At 47.2% G+C, this 15,126-nt stretch overlaps 1 protein-coding gene across 1 annotated transcript in view; it reads right to left on the reverse strand.

The window, feature by feature from the left end:
• The window catches only part of THSD7A (thrombospondin type 1 domain containing 7A), a 221,924-nt gene that overhangs the window by 67,754 nt on the left and 139,044 nt on the right, over positions 1 to 15,126 (reverse strand). The window contains exon 9 of the mRNA XM_078782738.1: positions 14,780 to 14,956. Coding sequence (XP_078638864.1) covers positions 14,780 to 14,956 — 177 coding nt within the window. The remainder of the gene's footprint in view (positions 1 to 14,779; positions 14,957 to 15,126) is intronic.

Here is a 15,126-nt window from a genome sequence, read left to right on the forward strand (position 1 = left end):
CTCTGCTGGTTATTATTATTGTCTTCCAGTTGTTGTCTTTCTTTCATTTTCTTACTGGCGGCCTATTTGCAATAAAGTGTGCCCCATGTGTCCTTTTTATTTTCTTTTATTTATGGCCCACAGGGCCGACTACGTGTGCTTCACCTGTGTGGCATCGGTGCCCTGTGGCCAAGGTCCGCCAGCAAGATTTCAGGCCCTCATGGTCGGTTCCAGCAGAGGGGCCATGCCCCAACCCATGGGGTCCATCAGTGGTGCTCGGCCACAGGCATGTGGTCCATAATGTGGTGCATCGATGCAGACAGCTGGTTCTGGGAATTCCGGGCGCACAATGGAGGACTCACGCACGCTCCCCTCGGCACCCAATGGCGCACAGGTCATGTGGGAGACAAAAGGGGAAAGACAATTGAGCGAGGGGTAAGGTCACAAGGGTACACATCAATAAGGCAATGCAAGGCGAAATGCGTACGGAGGGCGAAGTGATAAAGCTCGTCCCTACCGTACGTCACCCCCCTGTCACCTACACTACCCTTGCCCTTACCCCATATGTACAAAATCTACACATTACCAATCCGTCGCTACTGTCACGTCTCCCCATATTTCCTCTATACCAAATTCGTCACCACAATCCCTCTATCCAAAATTTGCCATCACCCAATTTTTCATCAATCCTCATAAGGAGGAAGAGATGGAACAACAAAGCACAATGTCACACCCACGTCATGATGCGTCTCACATTCCAAACATCTGCACAATAAAATAACAAAACATGGCATGGTGTGGAGGTACGTCATCTCAGGTGAGTGCATGTAGATGGTGCGAGGAGACTTCAATCCTAACTATCCTCTAAATGACATTAACACACTTTACACTACCCGGGGTCTTTCCCTGCCAATCCATTGGCCAACTTACTCTATGGGTTCTAAAAAACCAATTCCCATTGACCAAACTGTGGTGCTTCTCAATTTGGGGTCTCACTCCCCCGATTCATCTCCCGGTGCCCTCGCACAATTTCTGGGCCGTGACGTGTAGCTCTCCCAGCAGGTCTACCCACCTGCACACCTCCACCACTGTAGTTGCCACCCGAGCTTACCTGCTCCTTACCCTAACCTAACTAACTGGGGAAGGCCCTCTCGCACTCTCACCCCCTCAGTGCCCTCTCTGGCACGGGCTGCCCGATCCACACCCGGGATCCTCAGGCACCCACTGACACTAACGGCTCCCAGAGCCCACCTGCGGCCTCACCTGGCCGACATCCTCACAGTGGTGGAGTGCCCAAACCAACTACACACACTAACAGGCTACACGCCCAGCCATTTCCACAACACTAATGCACCCATCCAAATACCATTCTGTCACCCGCACCACAGATGCCAATATCCAACCACAATTTACCTATACCCTCTACCTAACACTTACACTACCCGCCCCGGGTACTCGTGAAAGGGGTCCACTCTTCCCCCATCCACACCTTCACACCATGCACACCACTCCGTACCACTTACTCCAACTCTCTCCACACCACTCATTCCAATACTCCCTGTATTCCACACACCTGTACTTGCACACCTGTGCTCTCATACTTGGTGCCGCCTGCACCCTTCTCTCCCCCAAGCGCATTCGCGCTGATCCACAACACTCACTACTCATACACTGCTCCACACACCTGTCCAGTTCTCACACAGCATCATCTCATCTAACTCCTCCCCTCTGAAACTTGCGCTTCCCAGTCGTCCCTTTAAACTATTGCGCTCCCACGTCATTATCATCCACACTAAACTACCTGCATCCCCACTACAGGTATCAGTCACTAACTAAACTTAACGTTACCTAATGTCATTCTCGCTAGATCCCTATCAATATCCTAACCCACCCGGGCTAGTTTTCACTGCCATACACCCCATAATCTATTGCGCATTTGCCCCACCTGTGAGGGATGGTGGATTTGCCATCCCTCCACATCGGGGGTCTCTCACTATAAATTTTGCTCGTCCAAATTCCAACCAATTCAAAAATTTTCCATTTGCTGCCAATTCTACCCACTATTATAAATTTCGTATCAAATCACTATCACTATCACTATCACCATCATCACAGTCCACTATATCCTAGCCTCGGTGCGTCGTGACATCATTAAACTCGGTTCGTAAAGCCGAGCAATGAATTCGGGTGGTTTGGTTGCCTGCAGGTTGAATCCGTCCGGTTTTCGGTTCAAGGGAGGTGGTTTGGTTGGACCGAGATTCCACGCACCATCTCGGCGCGGCACCTTGCGGTCCCGGGCCCGATGGCTCAATCTCCCCCGGTCGGAACCCCAACCCCACGAGGGGGCACCGTTCCGCTTCCTCCCACTCGCCCTCGAACCGGACCGGTCGCCTCGCCCGACAAAGCCCGGACTCGACCGTGCGGGGCGGGGCCAAGCCCGAATCGGCAACGACGCTTCGAAGAGAAGCGACGCAGCATCGACCCGCGCCGGGCCTCGCACCCAACAAAGCACCCCGCGCCCCGAGTGCTCGCATCGGCTATCCGTCGCCCTAACCACTAACCCGGTTACCGTCGATGCTTCACCGGCATGCTCACAAGCATACGCTACCCCTTTCACCCTCACAAAACCCGGCGTTCCAACGCCGTCCGTACATTCCACCAATGCTCTCCCTGTTACACACCACACCTCTCGCGCACACTCTTGCGCACACTTTGGTCCACACCTCTCCTCCGTTACGTCCTCCGTAACACTCACCATGGGCGTGCACTCTTGCATCCACCCACTAACGCGCTCACATGGGCTCTCCCACACCCGCGCCACCACCAATTCAGGTGTGCTTTCTCGCACACGTTCCACCACCACCTTACTCTCCGTGTCACACTCCGTACACCCCGACGTGCATTCTCGCTCGCACTCGGTTTCACACTCGCGCTCCGATGTGCCCTCTCGCACCTGCGCCATCACCAACTCACTATTCGTGTCACACTCCGTACACCCCGACGTGCATTCTCGCTCGCACTCGGTTTCACACTCGCGCTCCGATGTGCCCTCTCGCACCTGCGCCATCACCAACTCACTATTCGTGTCACACTCCGTACACCCCGACGTGCATTCTCGCTCGCACTCGGTTTCACACTCGCGCTCCGATGTGCCCTCTCGCACCTGCGCCATCACCAACTCACTATTCGTGTCACACTCTGTACACCCCGACGTGCATTCTCGCTCGCACTCGGTTTCACACTCGCGCTCCGATGTGCCCTCTCGCACCTGCGCCATCACCAACTCACTATTCGTGTCACACTCCGTACACCCCGACGTGCATTCTCGCTCGCACTCGGTTTCACACTCGCACTTTATAACACGCCCACTCGCCGACGCACACTTTTTCCTCACACGCGTGCCATTTCCACTCACACGGGACCCTTCACCAACGCCCGGATGTCTCCTCGATCCCAAGCGCGCGAAAATTCTTTTGTCGCCAAACATCCTCTTACAAAATCTCCCAGCACAATACACAACAGCACGTCTCACCTTCGGGGTTCTTCTTCCTCCCTGCACCAAAACTTGCAAACTTCCATTTGGATTAGCGAGTACATCATCATGATTTGAACAGGGACTTTGTACATATTCCATTTCTCCCTGCAATTCCCGGGCTACCTCCGTCATCTCTTCAATTTCAATTCCCAGCACTGCTTTTTCTTTATTTACCTCGATGACCGCTGGCTTTAATAAAACACCCTCTACCTCAGCGGTCGCCGGCTTTTCCAAACCCCGTGTCGCGATTTCTACCCCCGTCATTGTACCCGTGCTTTCCTCCGCTTCGCTCAACCAGCGCTTTTCGACCCGCTTTACCTCCTCGTGCACCCCTGGGACCCCCTCGCCCACCATGCGATCCATGGTCTCCCCACATTTTTGCATGCGGTCACCCATTCTGTCCCCAATCTTGCCGATTCGCTCCATATCGGCCCTCATTCCGTTCGTTATTGCTTCAAATTGGTTTCCCAATCGCTCACTGTCAGCATACATTTTGTTTAACAATCGCTCACTGTTCCTGTCCAAAAGGGCCTCCATTTCAGCCATAATTAATTGCATGTCTTCCACCGTTGGTACAAAGGGCGCGGCAAAATTTGGTGCCGCTGTAACCACGTGCGCGAGAGCGCCATTTTGTGCACCTGATACCTCCTCAACCACACCTTCTTTACTCTCCTCCCCATTTTCCCCACTTCTTCCCTGGGGTCCTGGGTCGATTCTACCCTACTCTCCTCTACCGGAACCCAGCCGTCTTGATCTGCCATAGCGCGACTTTCAAAATTCGGGTTTTTATTTTTGTAAAACAAAATCAAATTTCGCCGTTAACAATTTCGAGCGTGTGAAGCGCGCTTCGGGTCCGATCTCACTCCTCGACACCAATTGTTACTCTAATAGTACAATTGGTGTTCCAAAATTTGGGCCTAACAAATTTAGTCCCAGGTCCGAATCCAACTCCTGACAACCAATTGTTACAGACGCGGTTTTAGATGTTAGTTTACCGAGCGGTTTGGTATTACCGCGTCCGCACAGTTACTCCCCGATTAGAACCCTATCCCGCCCGATTCCACTCGACGTTGACCAAATCGCGCTATGCTAAATCAATGAAGGAAAGGACACAACGGCTGGGATAAATGCAACGACACAAGGGGTACAGTTCTCAAGACCTCCGGAGGAGGATATAATATTGGTGATGCAGAAACGGGTAGATTACACGGTAAGAGGTAAAGCACAGCAAGATGGGCACTTAGACACAGTCTTATCTTATCCCCGACAGACCACAGACAAACGGGACAAGACTGACTTACACAGGGATTGATGGCAAGGAAGGACAGGCAGTCGATAGCTCAAGGTGCACCTTGGCTCAGGGGCAGAATCAACACGGTCCGGTCCAGAGATGCGGGGAGGTATTTCAGCGCTCGGAGGTGGCGTCTTCTCTCTCCAAGCTGGGGGCGCATCTGACGTCACCTCCCTCCTTCCTGCGCATGCTCAGCGGGGAGTGACACGCCCTCGGCTCGTTAGCTCCGCCCCAGATGGAATCGGTCCGCCACTTCTATTGGGTGCGGGGGGTTACCGGGCTCCGCCCTTGACGAGGAGCTGACAGCGAGCCCCTGCGTGGTAACCCCGTCGGAGCACATGTTCAATGGCGGCTAACCAAGCCGGAGTGAGGACGCACACTCCCCGCGCCACCGCCGCTGTTGTTGTTGTTGTTGTTGTTGTTGTACCATGAGGAAGAGCTGCGGGGAGGTATTGGGAGGTCCTAAACTTTCTAACGGTGCCATACAATCACATTCTGGTGCAACGAAGAGTCAGAATTAATGGAAACGAGTCCTTAACTGACATAGACTAAGAATAACTAGCAAGATGTCCTATAGTTGTCTACGTGAGATGCGGTGAACCTGGGTGCGACATTTAATGGGGGAAATAGGGGAAGGTCGGTTCTACAGAGTGTTGTTTACAGAAAATGGGACTAGGGAATGGGGGATTGGGGATAGTTGGGAAGTATTGGGGAACTAGGGGAATATTTACAAGCGGATATGGATGGAGGCCAAATCCCATATCCGCAACAATATACACACACTAGCAGAAGTGCCGGGCGGGGAGGTGGAGGGGGAAGGGGAGGGGAGGGGAACGGGGGGAGAGCGAGCCCCTTGGAAAAGCGAGCGATTTTTTTTTCATAGCGTCATCGCGTCATAGCGTTCATAGCGTCATAGCGTTCATTGCGTTTCATAGCGTCATAGTGATTTTTTTTTTCATAGCGTCATAGCGTCATAGCGATTTTTTTTTTCATAGCGTCATAGCGTCATAGCGTCATATCGTTCATAGCGTTTCATAGCGTCATAGCGATTTTTGTTTTCATAGCGTCATAGCGTCATATCATTCATTGCGTTCATAGCGTTTCATAGCGTCATAGCGATTATTTTTTTTCATAGCGTCATAGCGTTCATAGAGTCATAGCGTTCATAGCATCATCACGTGATCGCTCTGAGCGAATCAGCGCCCACCTGCTCTGATTCCGTTGATTCTGTGCGCTGAAATGCGCTGAGGTAAATATGAATAAAAAATATGGATCGTCAAATATTTTGAGTTCGGCCATGTTCGTCCCAGGCTCAATGGCCATGTCTATGCCAAATATCAAGCACGTAAGCCTCTCCGTTTAGGAGTCTTTCGGTAACATTACACACACACACACACACACACACACACACACACACACACACACACACACACACACACACACACACACACACACACACACACACACACACACACACACACACAAACTGTGTTTTATATATATATATATATATATATATATATATATATATATATATATATATATATATATATGTATATATATGTATATATATGTATATATAGTCACGTCTGTCGCTCCCGTTAAGACAAAAACCTCAGTGCCGAGACCTTTTCGTCTCAGAAGATGGACCAAACAATCTTTTATTTGCACTACATTCAATTAATTTATCCAACTTTACCCTTCTTTACTGTTCAACGGCAAGCACACATGGAAACAGATACCTCAAAAACACGTTTTCTTACCTTTTAAAGGATTTATTTTGGAAAGTAAACAGGTAAGAGAGTAAACAAAATGCAAAAAACAAAAACGGAATGAACCAAACGAGTCAAAAAGGACACAGAGGTAAATGGGAATATGAAAGCTTATGTACAATGATTATAAATTAAGCAATTCCTAACCTACTAGGCACCACATATCACACTCATGCAACAAGACAATAATGCAAGCGAGACTTCAATGTCCTCTGATGAGCAGGGTGGATGCTGGACCCAAAGCAGACCTCTTCGGAAACCAGGTGTGAAACGAGAGCCAATGACGAGTAGCTCCCAAGATGCCAAAAGCCAAAATGAGCATGATGAATTATATATCAATCACGTTGAAGGCTAGCGACGATCAACCTCCACCAGACCTCATGGACCCCTTTGTCCTCCAAGCGATCGAGGCTCCTGCTCTGCCCTTATTCTTTCTCCAGGCCTTTCAAAGATACAGTGTGATCCCAGCTTGTGTCAATTCCAAGAGACAAAGCCACAATTAAAGCCTCCATCAAAACTCCTCTGTGATCAGCTTGCTCTGCTCATCCTCTCTGGGGCTTTCTTGATCTCTCCTCTGAACCCAAGAGGCCTCTTCTGTTTCCTTGTCTTTCTTGTTTTCCTCCATCCTCGAAGCAAGGTCTCTCACTGTCTCTTCTCCCTTCTGGGCAGAGCACTACTCTGGCAATCCCGTCAACGGGGTGGTGCCAATAATAATAAATGCACAATGGCACTTCCGGCTCCACAGCACATTACGCCGCCACGGCTGACACACACTGGCCAGACAGATCGTGATGGTCTTTCACACACGTGACACTTGTGCCTCATGGGAAATTGTTACCAAGCCCCACCTACAAACATGAGGTGTTCATGCCCACACAATTAATGTCTAACCTGTTGATAAATTATATATGCTGCCCCCTCAGCATCATGTTTAACAAACAACTTACTCTGACAGGTCCTTATTTCATGGCAATCTAACCACTACTCCAAACACATGGACGATACTTACCACAGTCTCGCTATAAATTTCCCCTTTCCACGTAACAATATTGTTGCGGTTCTGGAAACCAGCACTCTCCAAGCAACGACAACCAACATACAAGGTCCCAAGTTAGTTATTTATTTAGTAAACATTCAGATAGTCCCCCCTTCTGTGTCGTGGGTTTCCTGGGCCAATATGTATCGTGTGGGATTCGGTAGGTTTTTTCCACACTTTCTCCCTATTTCATTTAAGTGAACCCCAATTAAGCATAAGCTCCAAAACCAACCCTGCACTGCATAGCACCCCAACCTAATTTGTAATGCATGCCAAAACTCGATTGAACCAAGCACATGATTTTGATAAAACTTGGCCACAAGCTTCATATCTGATACCTAACAAAGGTGTATTGACCGCATCAAAATCTGTGCTCATTATGGGGGTTTACAAGGAGTGAGGGGTGGGAGTTCGACCCCTTAAAATAGGTATTTTCTCTCTTCTGAGAAACTACGCACACAATTTCAATGAAACTTGACCGCAACTTTCATCACTCATGATGTACCAAAGTTTGTTCACGGCATTAAAAAAATCAGGGTCAGTGGGGGATTTGAGTGACTGTTGCTTCTGATCCAGGTGAGTTTCAGGAACTGCGATCCTATTTTTGCCATTGGGATTAGGAATTGTTGAGCAAAAAAGTGCTGGAAAATCTCTAGCATGCAGAATCAGCCAACCACCGCTCAGCCATTTGGTGCATGGTGAAAGTGGTTGGAGTTTCAGAGCCGCTTGCTCACATGACACTGGCAATTGGAGCAAAAGTTTGAAACCCATACAAGCACGCATATTATAGTTGTTGAAATTCGTCTGATGGGAAATTCAATATTTTGCCGTTTTAGATCTACCTGTATTGCATTTACTGTAACAGATCTGTGTAAGAAGGATAAAGATATTGAGAAGAAAGATGCCAGAGTTTAGAACCACCAAAATTACGACAACCACAAATTAGCAAAAACTACAGCAATGCGACTGTAATACCAATATGCCTCTGCCCGTGACAAAGGGTAGATGTCCTCGTTGACTGTCCTAAAAATAAACAAGTTTGTTTTGAATCCCTTCAGCTGTTCTCAAGTATCACATTTTTAACCAGACATGACAGGTTTCACATCGATCAGTGAAGCTGTTTCGGAGAAGGTTTTTTTTAAAATATCGGCTTTCAAGCTAATATGGCTGCGAAACCACGTGACATATGACATAAAAAAAAAAAGTACACTCTGCATATGTATGTGTGAAGGATCATGTTTGTGAAGTTTCAGGTTGGTCGGATAAGGTTCGTTTTTCTATCCAAGATGGCTGCCAACCATGTGACATACAATGCCACCATTTTCAAACGATGTGCAGCAATGGTGTTAGATGACATTTTTAACATTTCACATTGATATGACAAGCGGTTTCTGAGATTTAATTATTAAATATTACATTTCAATCCAATACGGCTGCCACATCATGTGACTGATGACGTTTTTGTGATCAACTTTGAATTGACATCCCTAGTCGACGACACATGTAAAGTTTTGAGTTGATCGCTTTGGTGGTTTGGGAGAAGATGTTTTTTTAAAGGTTTTCGGTTAAATCGAATATGGCTGCATAACCATATGACCTACGATGTCAAAAATGTAATATTTCAATACAAATGAGTCATGTGCATGCAATTTCAGATTTTTAGGATAAGGAATTCGATTAAAACATTTATGGCTGATATACCACTTTACTGATGATGTCATCGTTATCATGCTTTTGTTCCCTATTGGGAGTACTTGACAATGTGCCAAGTTAAAAATTCTTCCATTGAGCGGTTTCCGAGAAATATATTTTTATTATTCGAGTATAATCCAAGATGTCTGCCATACCATGTGACCTATAATGGCACAATTATCATGAAGACATTATACATGGGTGTCGCTCCTACCCTGAAAGTTTCGTCTCAATCGGACATGTGGTTGCTGAGAAAAATGAGGTTTATCCTGTACGTACGGACGGACAACCCAAAAACATAATGCCTCTGGCCACCTTCGGGGGCGGAGGTATAACAACAAAAGCGAAACCAAGTCGCAGCTTTATCAAAAAAGATAAAGCCTCATATAAAGTCTAATTAATGTTCAAACCACAGAATCGCCTTCGTCTCATAGTCCAGTCAATCTACGCCATTTTGGGGTCGAACCCACCACAAATTGCAATAGTAATGAAACATGCATTTTTCAATGTCAAATTTAGTGGAGAATGACATACTAAAAGTCAAGGAGAATCGGAGCATTGGAACATTTCCAATTTTTGCAATCTTTAAGAGAAGGTTTTAAGCGAAAATCTGCATAAATTTTTCAGACCAAAAACTGTTTCCGTGCTAAATCCTTATGAGATCCTGCAATTTTATGTCCCTGAGGCCTGCAATGTAATGGCTTTATGTGAACAAGTTCATATCGTACTATATATACAAAAAAAATCGTTAAATAATATTGAAAATAATATTGAAAAAAATATATATATATTGCAAAAAAAAAAAAGTGTTTTATTTAATAATTGAATGAACTGCGATTCAAGCACCAACCTAAGAGCTTATTCTTCTTCTGGATCACTTTCTGGTTCTGACAAGGTCACATTAGAACAGTGAAGTCCTTTGCATTCACTGCATGCGTAAGAGCATTCCAGGCTGTACTTGCGACAGCTGCATCGTAGGGTGCTGCAGTCTGTTTTGCAGCCACAGTGGATGGCATCTAGAAGGTAATCTGGAGCAGGCTTCATCTCGGTCATCACGGGAACCATTCTCTCGTCACGGATAGCCCATCCCCAACCATTGGCATCCATGGCAACTCCTTGCCACTGCTGAACCTGAACATACACCCGTAGGCAATGTTGCTTTGCAGATGCTGATGTAGGGGGCAGGGTACGAGGCTCAACTCTGACAGTGCTTGTTGAAACCTTCTGGTGGAAGCGTTGAAGCCTCAGCATGTCCAGTGTTTCCCCGGGCTGGGCATTATACAAGCAAACCAGGGCATTCTCTCCAGCTGTCATGACATCCTCTTTTGACGCTCCAGGAGTGTTGAAGTTTGCCAAAAGCTCGGAGAAATACGCACTGGAGTTCAGCTTCTTCAAGGCTGTTGATTTGCCAATCGAGTAAATTCTTGACGTGGTATCACAACCCAGGAGTCCATGTGCAACAAGAAGCTTGTCACAAACATTGCGTCCAAGTGTCTTTTGCACTTGCTCGATATTCCAACATCTTGCTTGCCTCCTTGACGTCAGCTTAGGCTCAGGTCGGAAGAACAGGTTGTGAGATGTGGGCCCTGCACGACTGCAAAGGAGAACAAGAAGATCGGTGTCGTCGCCAACTATCACGGTGTCCTTGGTGTTTGCACATGCAATGGCTGTCTCCACTATGAGAACATCTGCATCTGCCCTGGCATGATGAACAGCGTTGTGCCGCCGTTGAAGGTCATCACTCAGTAGATTGATGAAACGTTGTTTATTTGTTTGGTTGGCAAGGAAGTCATCTTTCTTCATAGTACATACCATGTCCGTTGTGAAGTTGACAAGGGGACTGCTGTGAGATCGAACGCGCCTGCTGTGCGCTACATCTTTGGTGGAGGGTGCGCTCACATATCCATCGAACACTATGACAGCGTTACCATACCTGTCTCCAACATATCGCACGTAGTGACTGGCGATTCCTCCATATGTCTCGCCAGAATTCCAAGGAATTCTGTGTAGCAATGCCCCACCATCCAGAACATATTGCACATTCTGTGGCAGCACTGTGTTGCGAACGTCAAGGGGGAGTTGTTTCCAAATGGCTTCGGCTAGCGCTGGCTTGTCGGCCTCAAGCAGGATATCAGTGGTCTTAAACAGTGCTGGTGGGAAACTGCTTAGTTCGTACTTGAAGACATCTTTGAGGTCATCACAGCGTGATCCTGCCATACTCAGACGTTGGAACAACAGTTGTGGATCTATCAGAACGGATTGTCTGCCAGTTTTCAATGATGAACGTGTGTCAAGAGTCACAACCTGATCTTTCTTCTTGAACGTGTGATCAAGAACCTTTTTGTCAAGCATTCCATCTAAGATCTTCCTGCCGACTGACGCTGCTTGGTCAGCATTGACCGAATCTCCAGCTGTGATGCCAGTGTCAATGCTTTGCAGAGTTGGATCGTTTCCAAAGGGATCCTTTGATGACAGGTAGCGAATAAGTTTGTGCGTGTCATCTGTGTCCCGTCCTTGTCGAGCTGCGCTTTGTTCTTTGTGCTGGTCACTGGTCCCATACTGCACTGATGTGTACTCTTGCAAAGCCATGTTGACCTCTGCACATATGGGGGTGGACAGCAGCCACGTGATCCTTTGCGGCTCGCTCATTCCACGACCCCTTGTTAGTCCCCCTGTGGTTTTCACACTTCTCATGAGCACTTGCTCGATCACAAGATCTGTGGACAAGCCGGCCCAGTACCGATCTGAACGCCGCACTACGTGAAATCCATTCTGGAACTGATGGTGGACCTCCGGATGCTGAATAGACAGTTGTGCCAGTCGCTGCAGGTAGATGTACACAGATTTTGTGTACAGATTGTGGCCTGCAGCTGCTAGGTAGGGCAACATGTCGTGCAAAGCGTGCACGTGCAGACGCCAGTCACCAGTGCGTTCCGACCTCAGGAATGTCCTCAGAATGTCTATCATGTCCATGTATTGCAGCCATAGCTGTGCTGTACGCAGATCCTTCTTCGATTGTCGAGCAACATTCATGATGTCACGAACAGAGTCCAGAACCGGGGCTGAAAGGATATCTTCAGTGCAACCCTCACCCTTCAACAATGAATCATACAGGTTTCGTAGCTCACACAGGTCAACTGGGCCAGCTCCCACACTTTGCGACCCTGACTCGGTATCACGCGGATCCATGGCTGCCTGTCCTGCCTCGGTATCATGCGGATCCATGGCTGCCTGTGCCTCATCTATGCTTTGCATTATCGCGTCTTCACTTGGTTCGTCATCTCCTGTAGTGCCCTGAGGGCCATCATCCTGAGCCTGCGAACAAGCAGGCACTAGCGTACCAAGTACCCTTTCTGCGAGGAGAGTGTTCAGTGCTGCATCAACCAAGAGATGACCATGGATAGCTCGGTCATATGCCTTGCCAGAGAGCATGTGCGTTACAGTGTTCTCAGCATACACCAGTTCCAGAACAGAGCGCAGTCCAGATCCTGACATGATATTTCCAATACTCCCCAAGAAGCTCATCAACGTGTGGAAGCCTCCCAAGCGCAGTACAACCTTACGCAAGTCACTGCCCTCCGGTTGGCTTTCGATGATGGTAAGCGCCTTCCACCAAAGTGGTTGGTCAAATGTGATGATGACCTTTGCGTTGTACTGTTTGGCGTGCTCACATAGAAATGTCAATGTTGAATAGATGCAAGTTGGATCACTGCTGTTCATGTCGATCATGGGAAGCAGAAAGATTGCAGACTGACCTGGATGTACACCAGTGTGCACGGCTTGCATCATGCCAGACCATGCTGGTCGTGGTGAGCGCAATGTGAGGGACAGCTTCCAGAGGAGGTCAAGGTTGGTAGATCTGTCCTTTTCCATCTCATCTTGCAGAACCTCATACCTCAGAGTATCTAGACCATCGCAAGGTGATGTCAGATGCCGGATGTTTATCCGACCCACAGCTTCAACATCCTTCAGTGTCACAGATAAACGTGGCACTCTTGTTGATGTCCGGCGGGGGCCAGGAGTGACAGACGCAATCATTCCCATCCCGTGGAATGTGTTGAGGCCATCTATTGTACGGATGTTGTGATCGACATTGTCCGCCATATATTGGATGACCTGCTCTGGCCGGTAGTTTAGTATGTCTGTCCCTAGTGTAACTGCTGCACTCCGTTCATACCTTTGTATCTCATGATAAGAACTGCAATATCCGTGAGCATGGAGCGTGTCGATCAAGAACTTTGATGCAAAATGATGGTGCATCTGTACACCCAGTCCTATCTGTAGGGGTGCCAGCAGCACTCGGGGCCGAATTGCCTGCATGATTGCTTGACCTACAGAACCGACTTTCCTATCAGCATCTCGGCCGACAAAGAGTGTTTGAAGAAGGAGTTTTAATGATTCCGGTAGGAACGACATGGCTTCTTCTGGTGCGGAAAATTCAGTTGAGCATGGATACATATCTATTGAGGCGAGGCGAGGCAGGGATTATCTGGTTGAGGCTTCTGATTGGTTCTCAGCTGGATTGCACTATAGGCTATTCCGAATCTTTTGATACCACACTTTTTGAGATTGGTTATATAAAAGCGACCGTATCCAAGGTCCAAAGTCGTTGCTATGGAGATCATTGTTCGTGTAATTAAATTTTATTCACCTAATTAGGCTTTGTTCACCTAATTAGACTAGAGTAAAATCTAATTTGATATAAGAATATGATAGACCATTATATTAGCTTTCAAAATTCATTGATATGTATATTTTCGAAAAAATTCAATTTTATTGGGATAAAGCTACCTTAAATGTCAATTATCTCAATATATATACCTTTACATGTCAAATGTATTGTAAAACCAGGGCATAAGGCCTGTCTTACACTCTTAAACACTTACATTTCTGACATCTTTTGAGAATGTGAACGAAATAACAAATTAAGTGCATTATTTTGTGCCATTTTTATTAGCTTATTTTCGTGCATAACTGTCAAAAAGTGGTTGCTCGAAATGAATGTGTTCCAATGCCTCGTTATTCCTTGACTTTTACTATGTTATTACATGGGTCAAAAGAAGCAAAAATGCCAAGTTTCATTACTATTGCAATTTGTGGTGGGTATATTCGTAAAATGACCGGCCTATCACAATCTTGGCAATTTTGCATCTTCCAATCAGCAAGCTGTTCTTTGTTGTCAGTTCACATACCAGGAAGATGTGACCGATATTTTCCCTGTGCTGTAAAAGTCCATAATTCTGTAAGAATCAACACTTAAAATGTGTTTTTCAATCACAAAAAAGCAACATCTGCTTTTGCTGTGAGAATTTAGAAAAGTTTGGCTCTCACGGTGTATTGCACAAAATAAGAATGCATTAAATGCAGTGTGTTCGATCTTTTGGAACAACTTAAAACTTTCAAAAATTTACTTTGATAATCCAACATGGAATGGGTAAGTTAAGGGGGGGGGAGGGGGGGGGTGAATAAGCCACCTTGACAAGGTCGTGCCTCCCACGTCTGCTCGGGGCAGTCATCTGTGTTCTGTGTTGATCTCACCCCCAGCCGAGCCCTTGATCTTGCCTGAACACCTTGCAGGCCCAAGGCTCCACCTGCTGTGCAAGGCAGCTGGCACTTGCTCCACTGAGACCATTTACTCAGGTGGCAGTCAGCTGGACATGGGGAAAAAGTGGGGCCGCAGCGACGCAGGAATGTGAGATAGGTAAACGATGTTCTGGATTTATTAGTGTTAGCAAAGATACACATTCTGCTAAATAAAGCACTATCTGCTAAATGGTGACCTGGAATCAATACTTTACCCATTGTCTATACTAGGACGTGC

The sequence above is a fragment of the Myxine glutinosa genome, chromosome 7, assembly GCF_964187855.1.
Source record: "Myxine glutinosa chromosome 7, kmMyxGlut1.1, whole genome shotgun sequence".
Lineage (NCBI taxonomy): Eukaryota > Metazoa > Chordata > Myxini > Myxiniformes > Myxinidae > Myxine > Myxine glutinosa.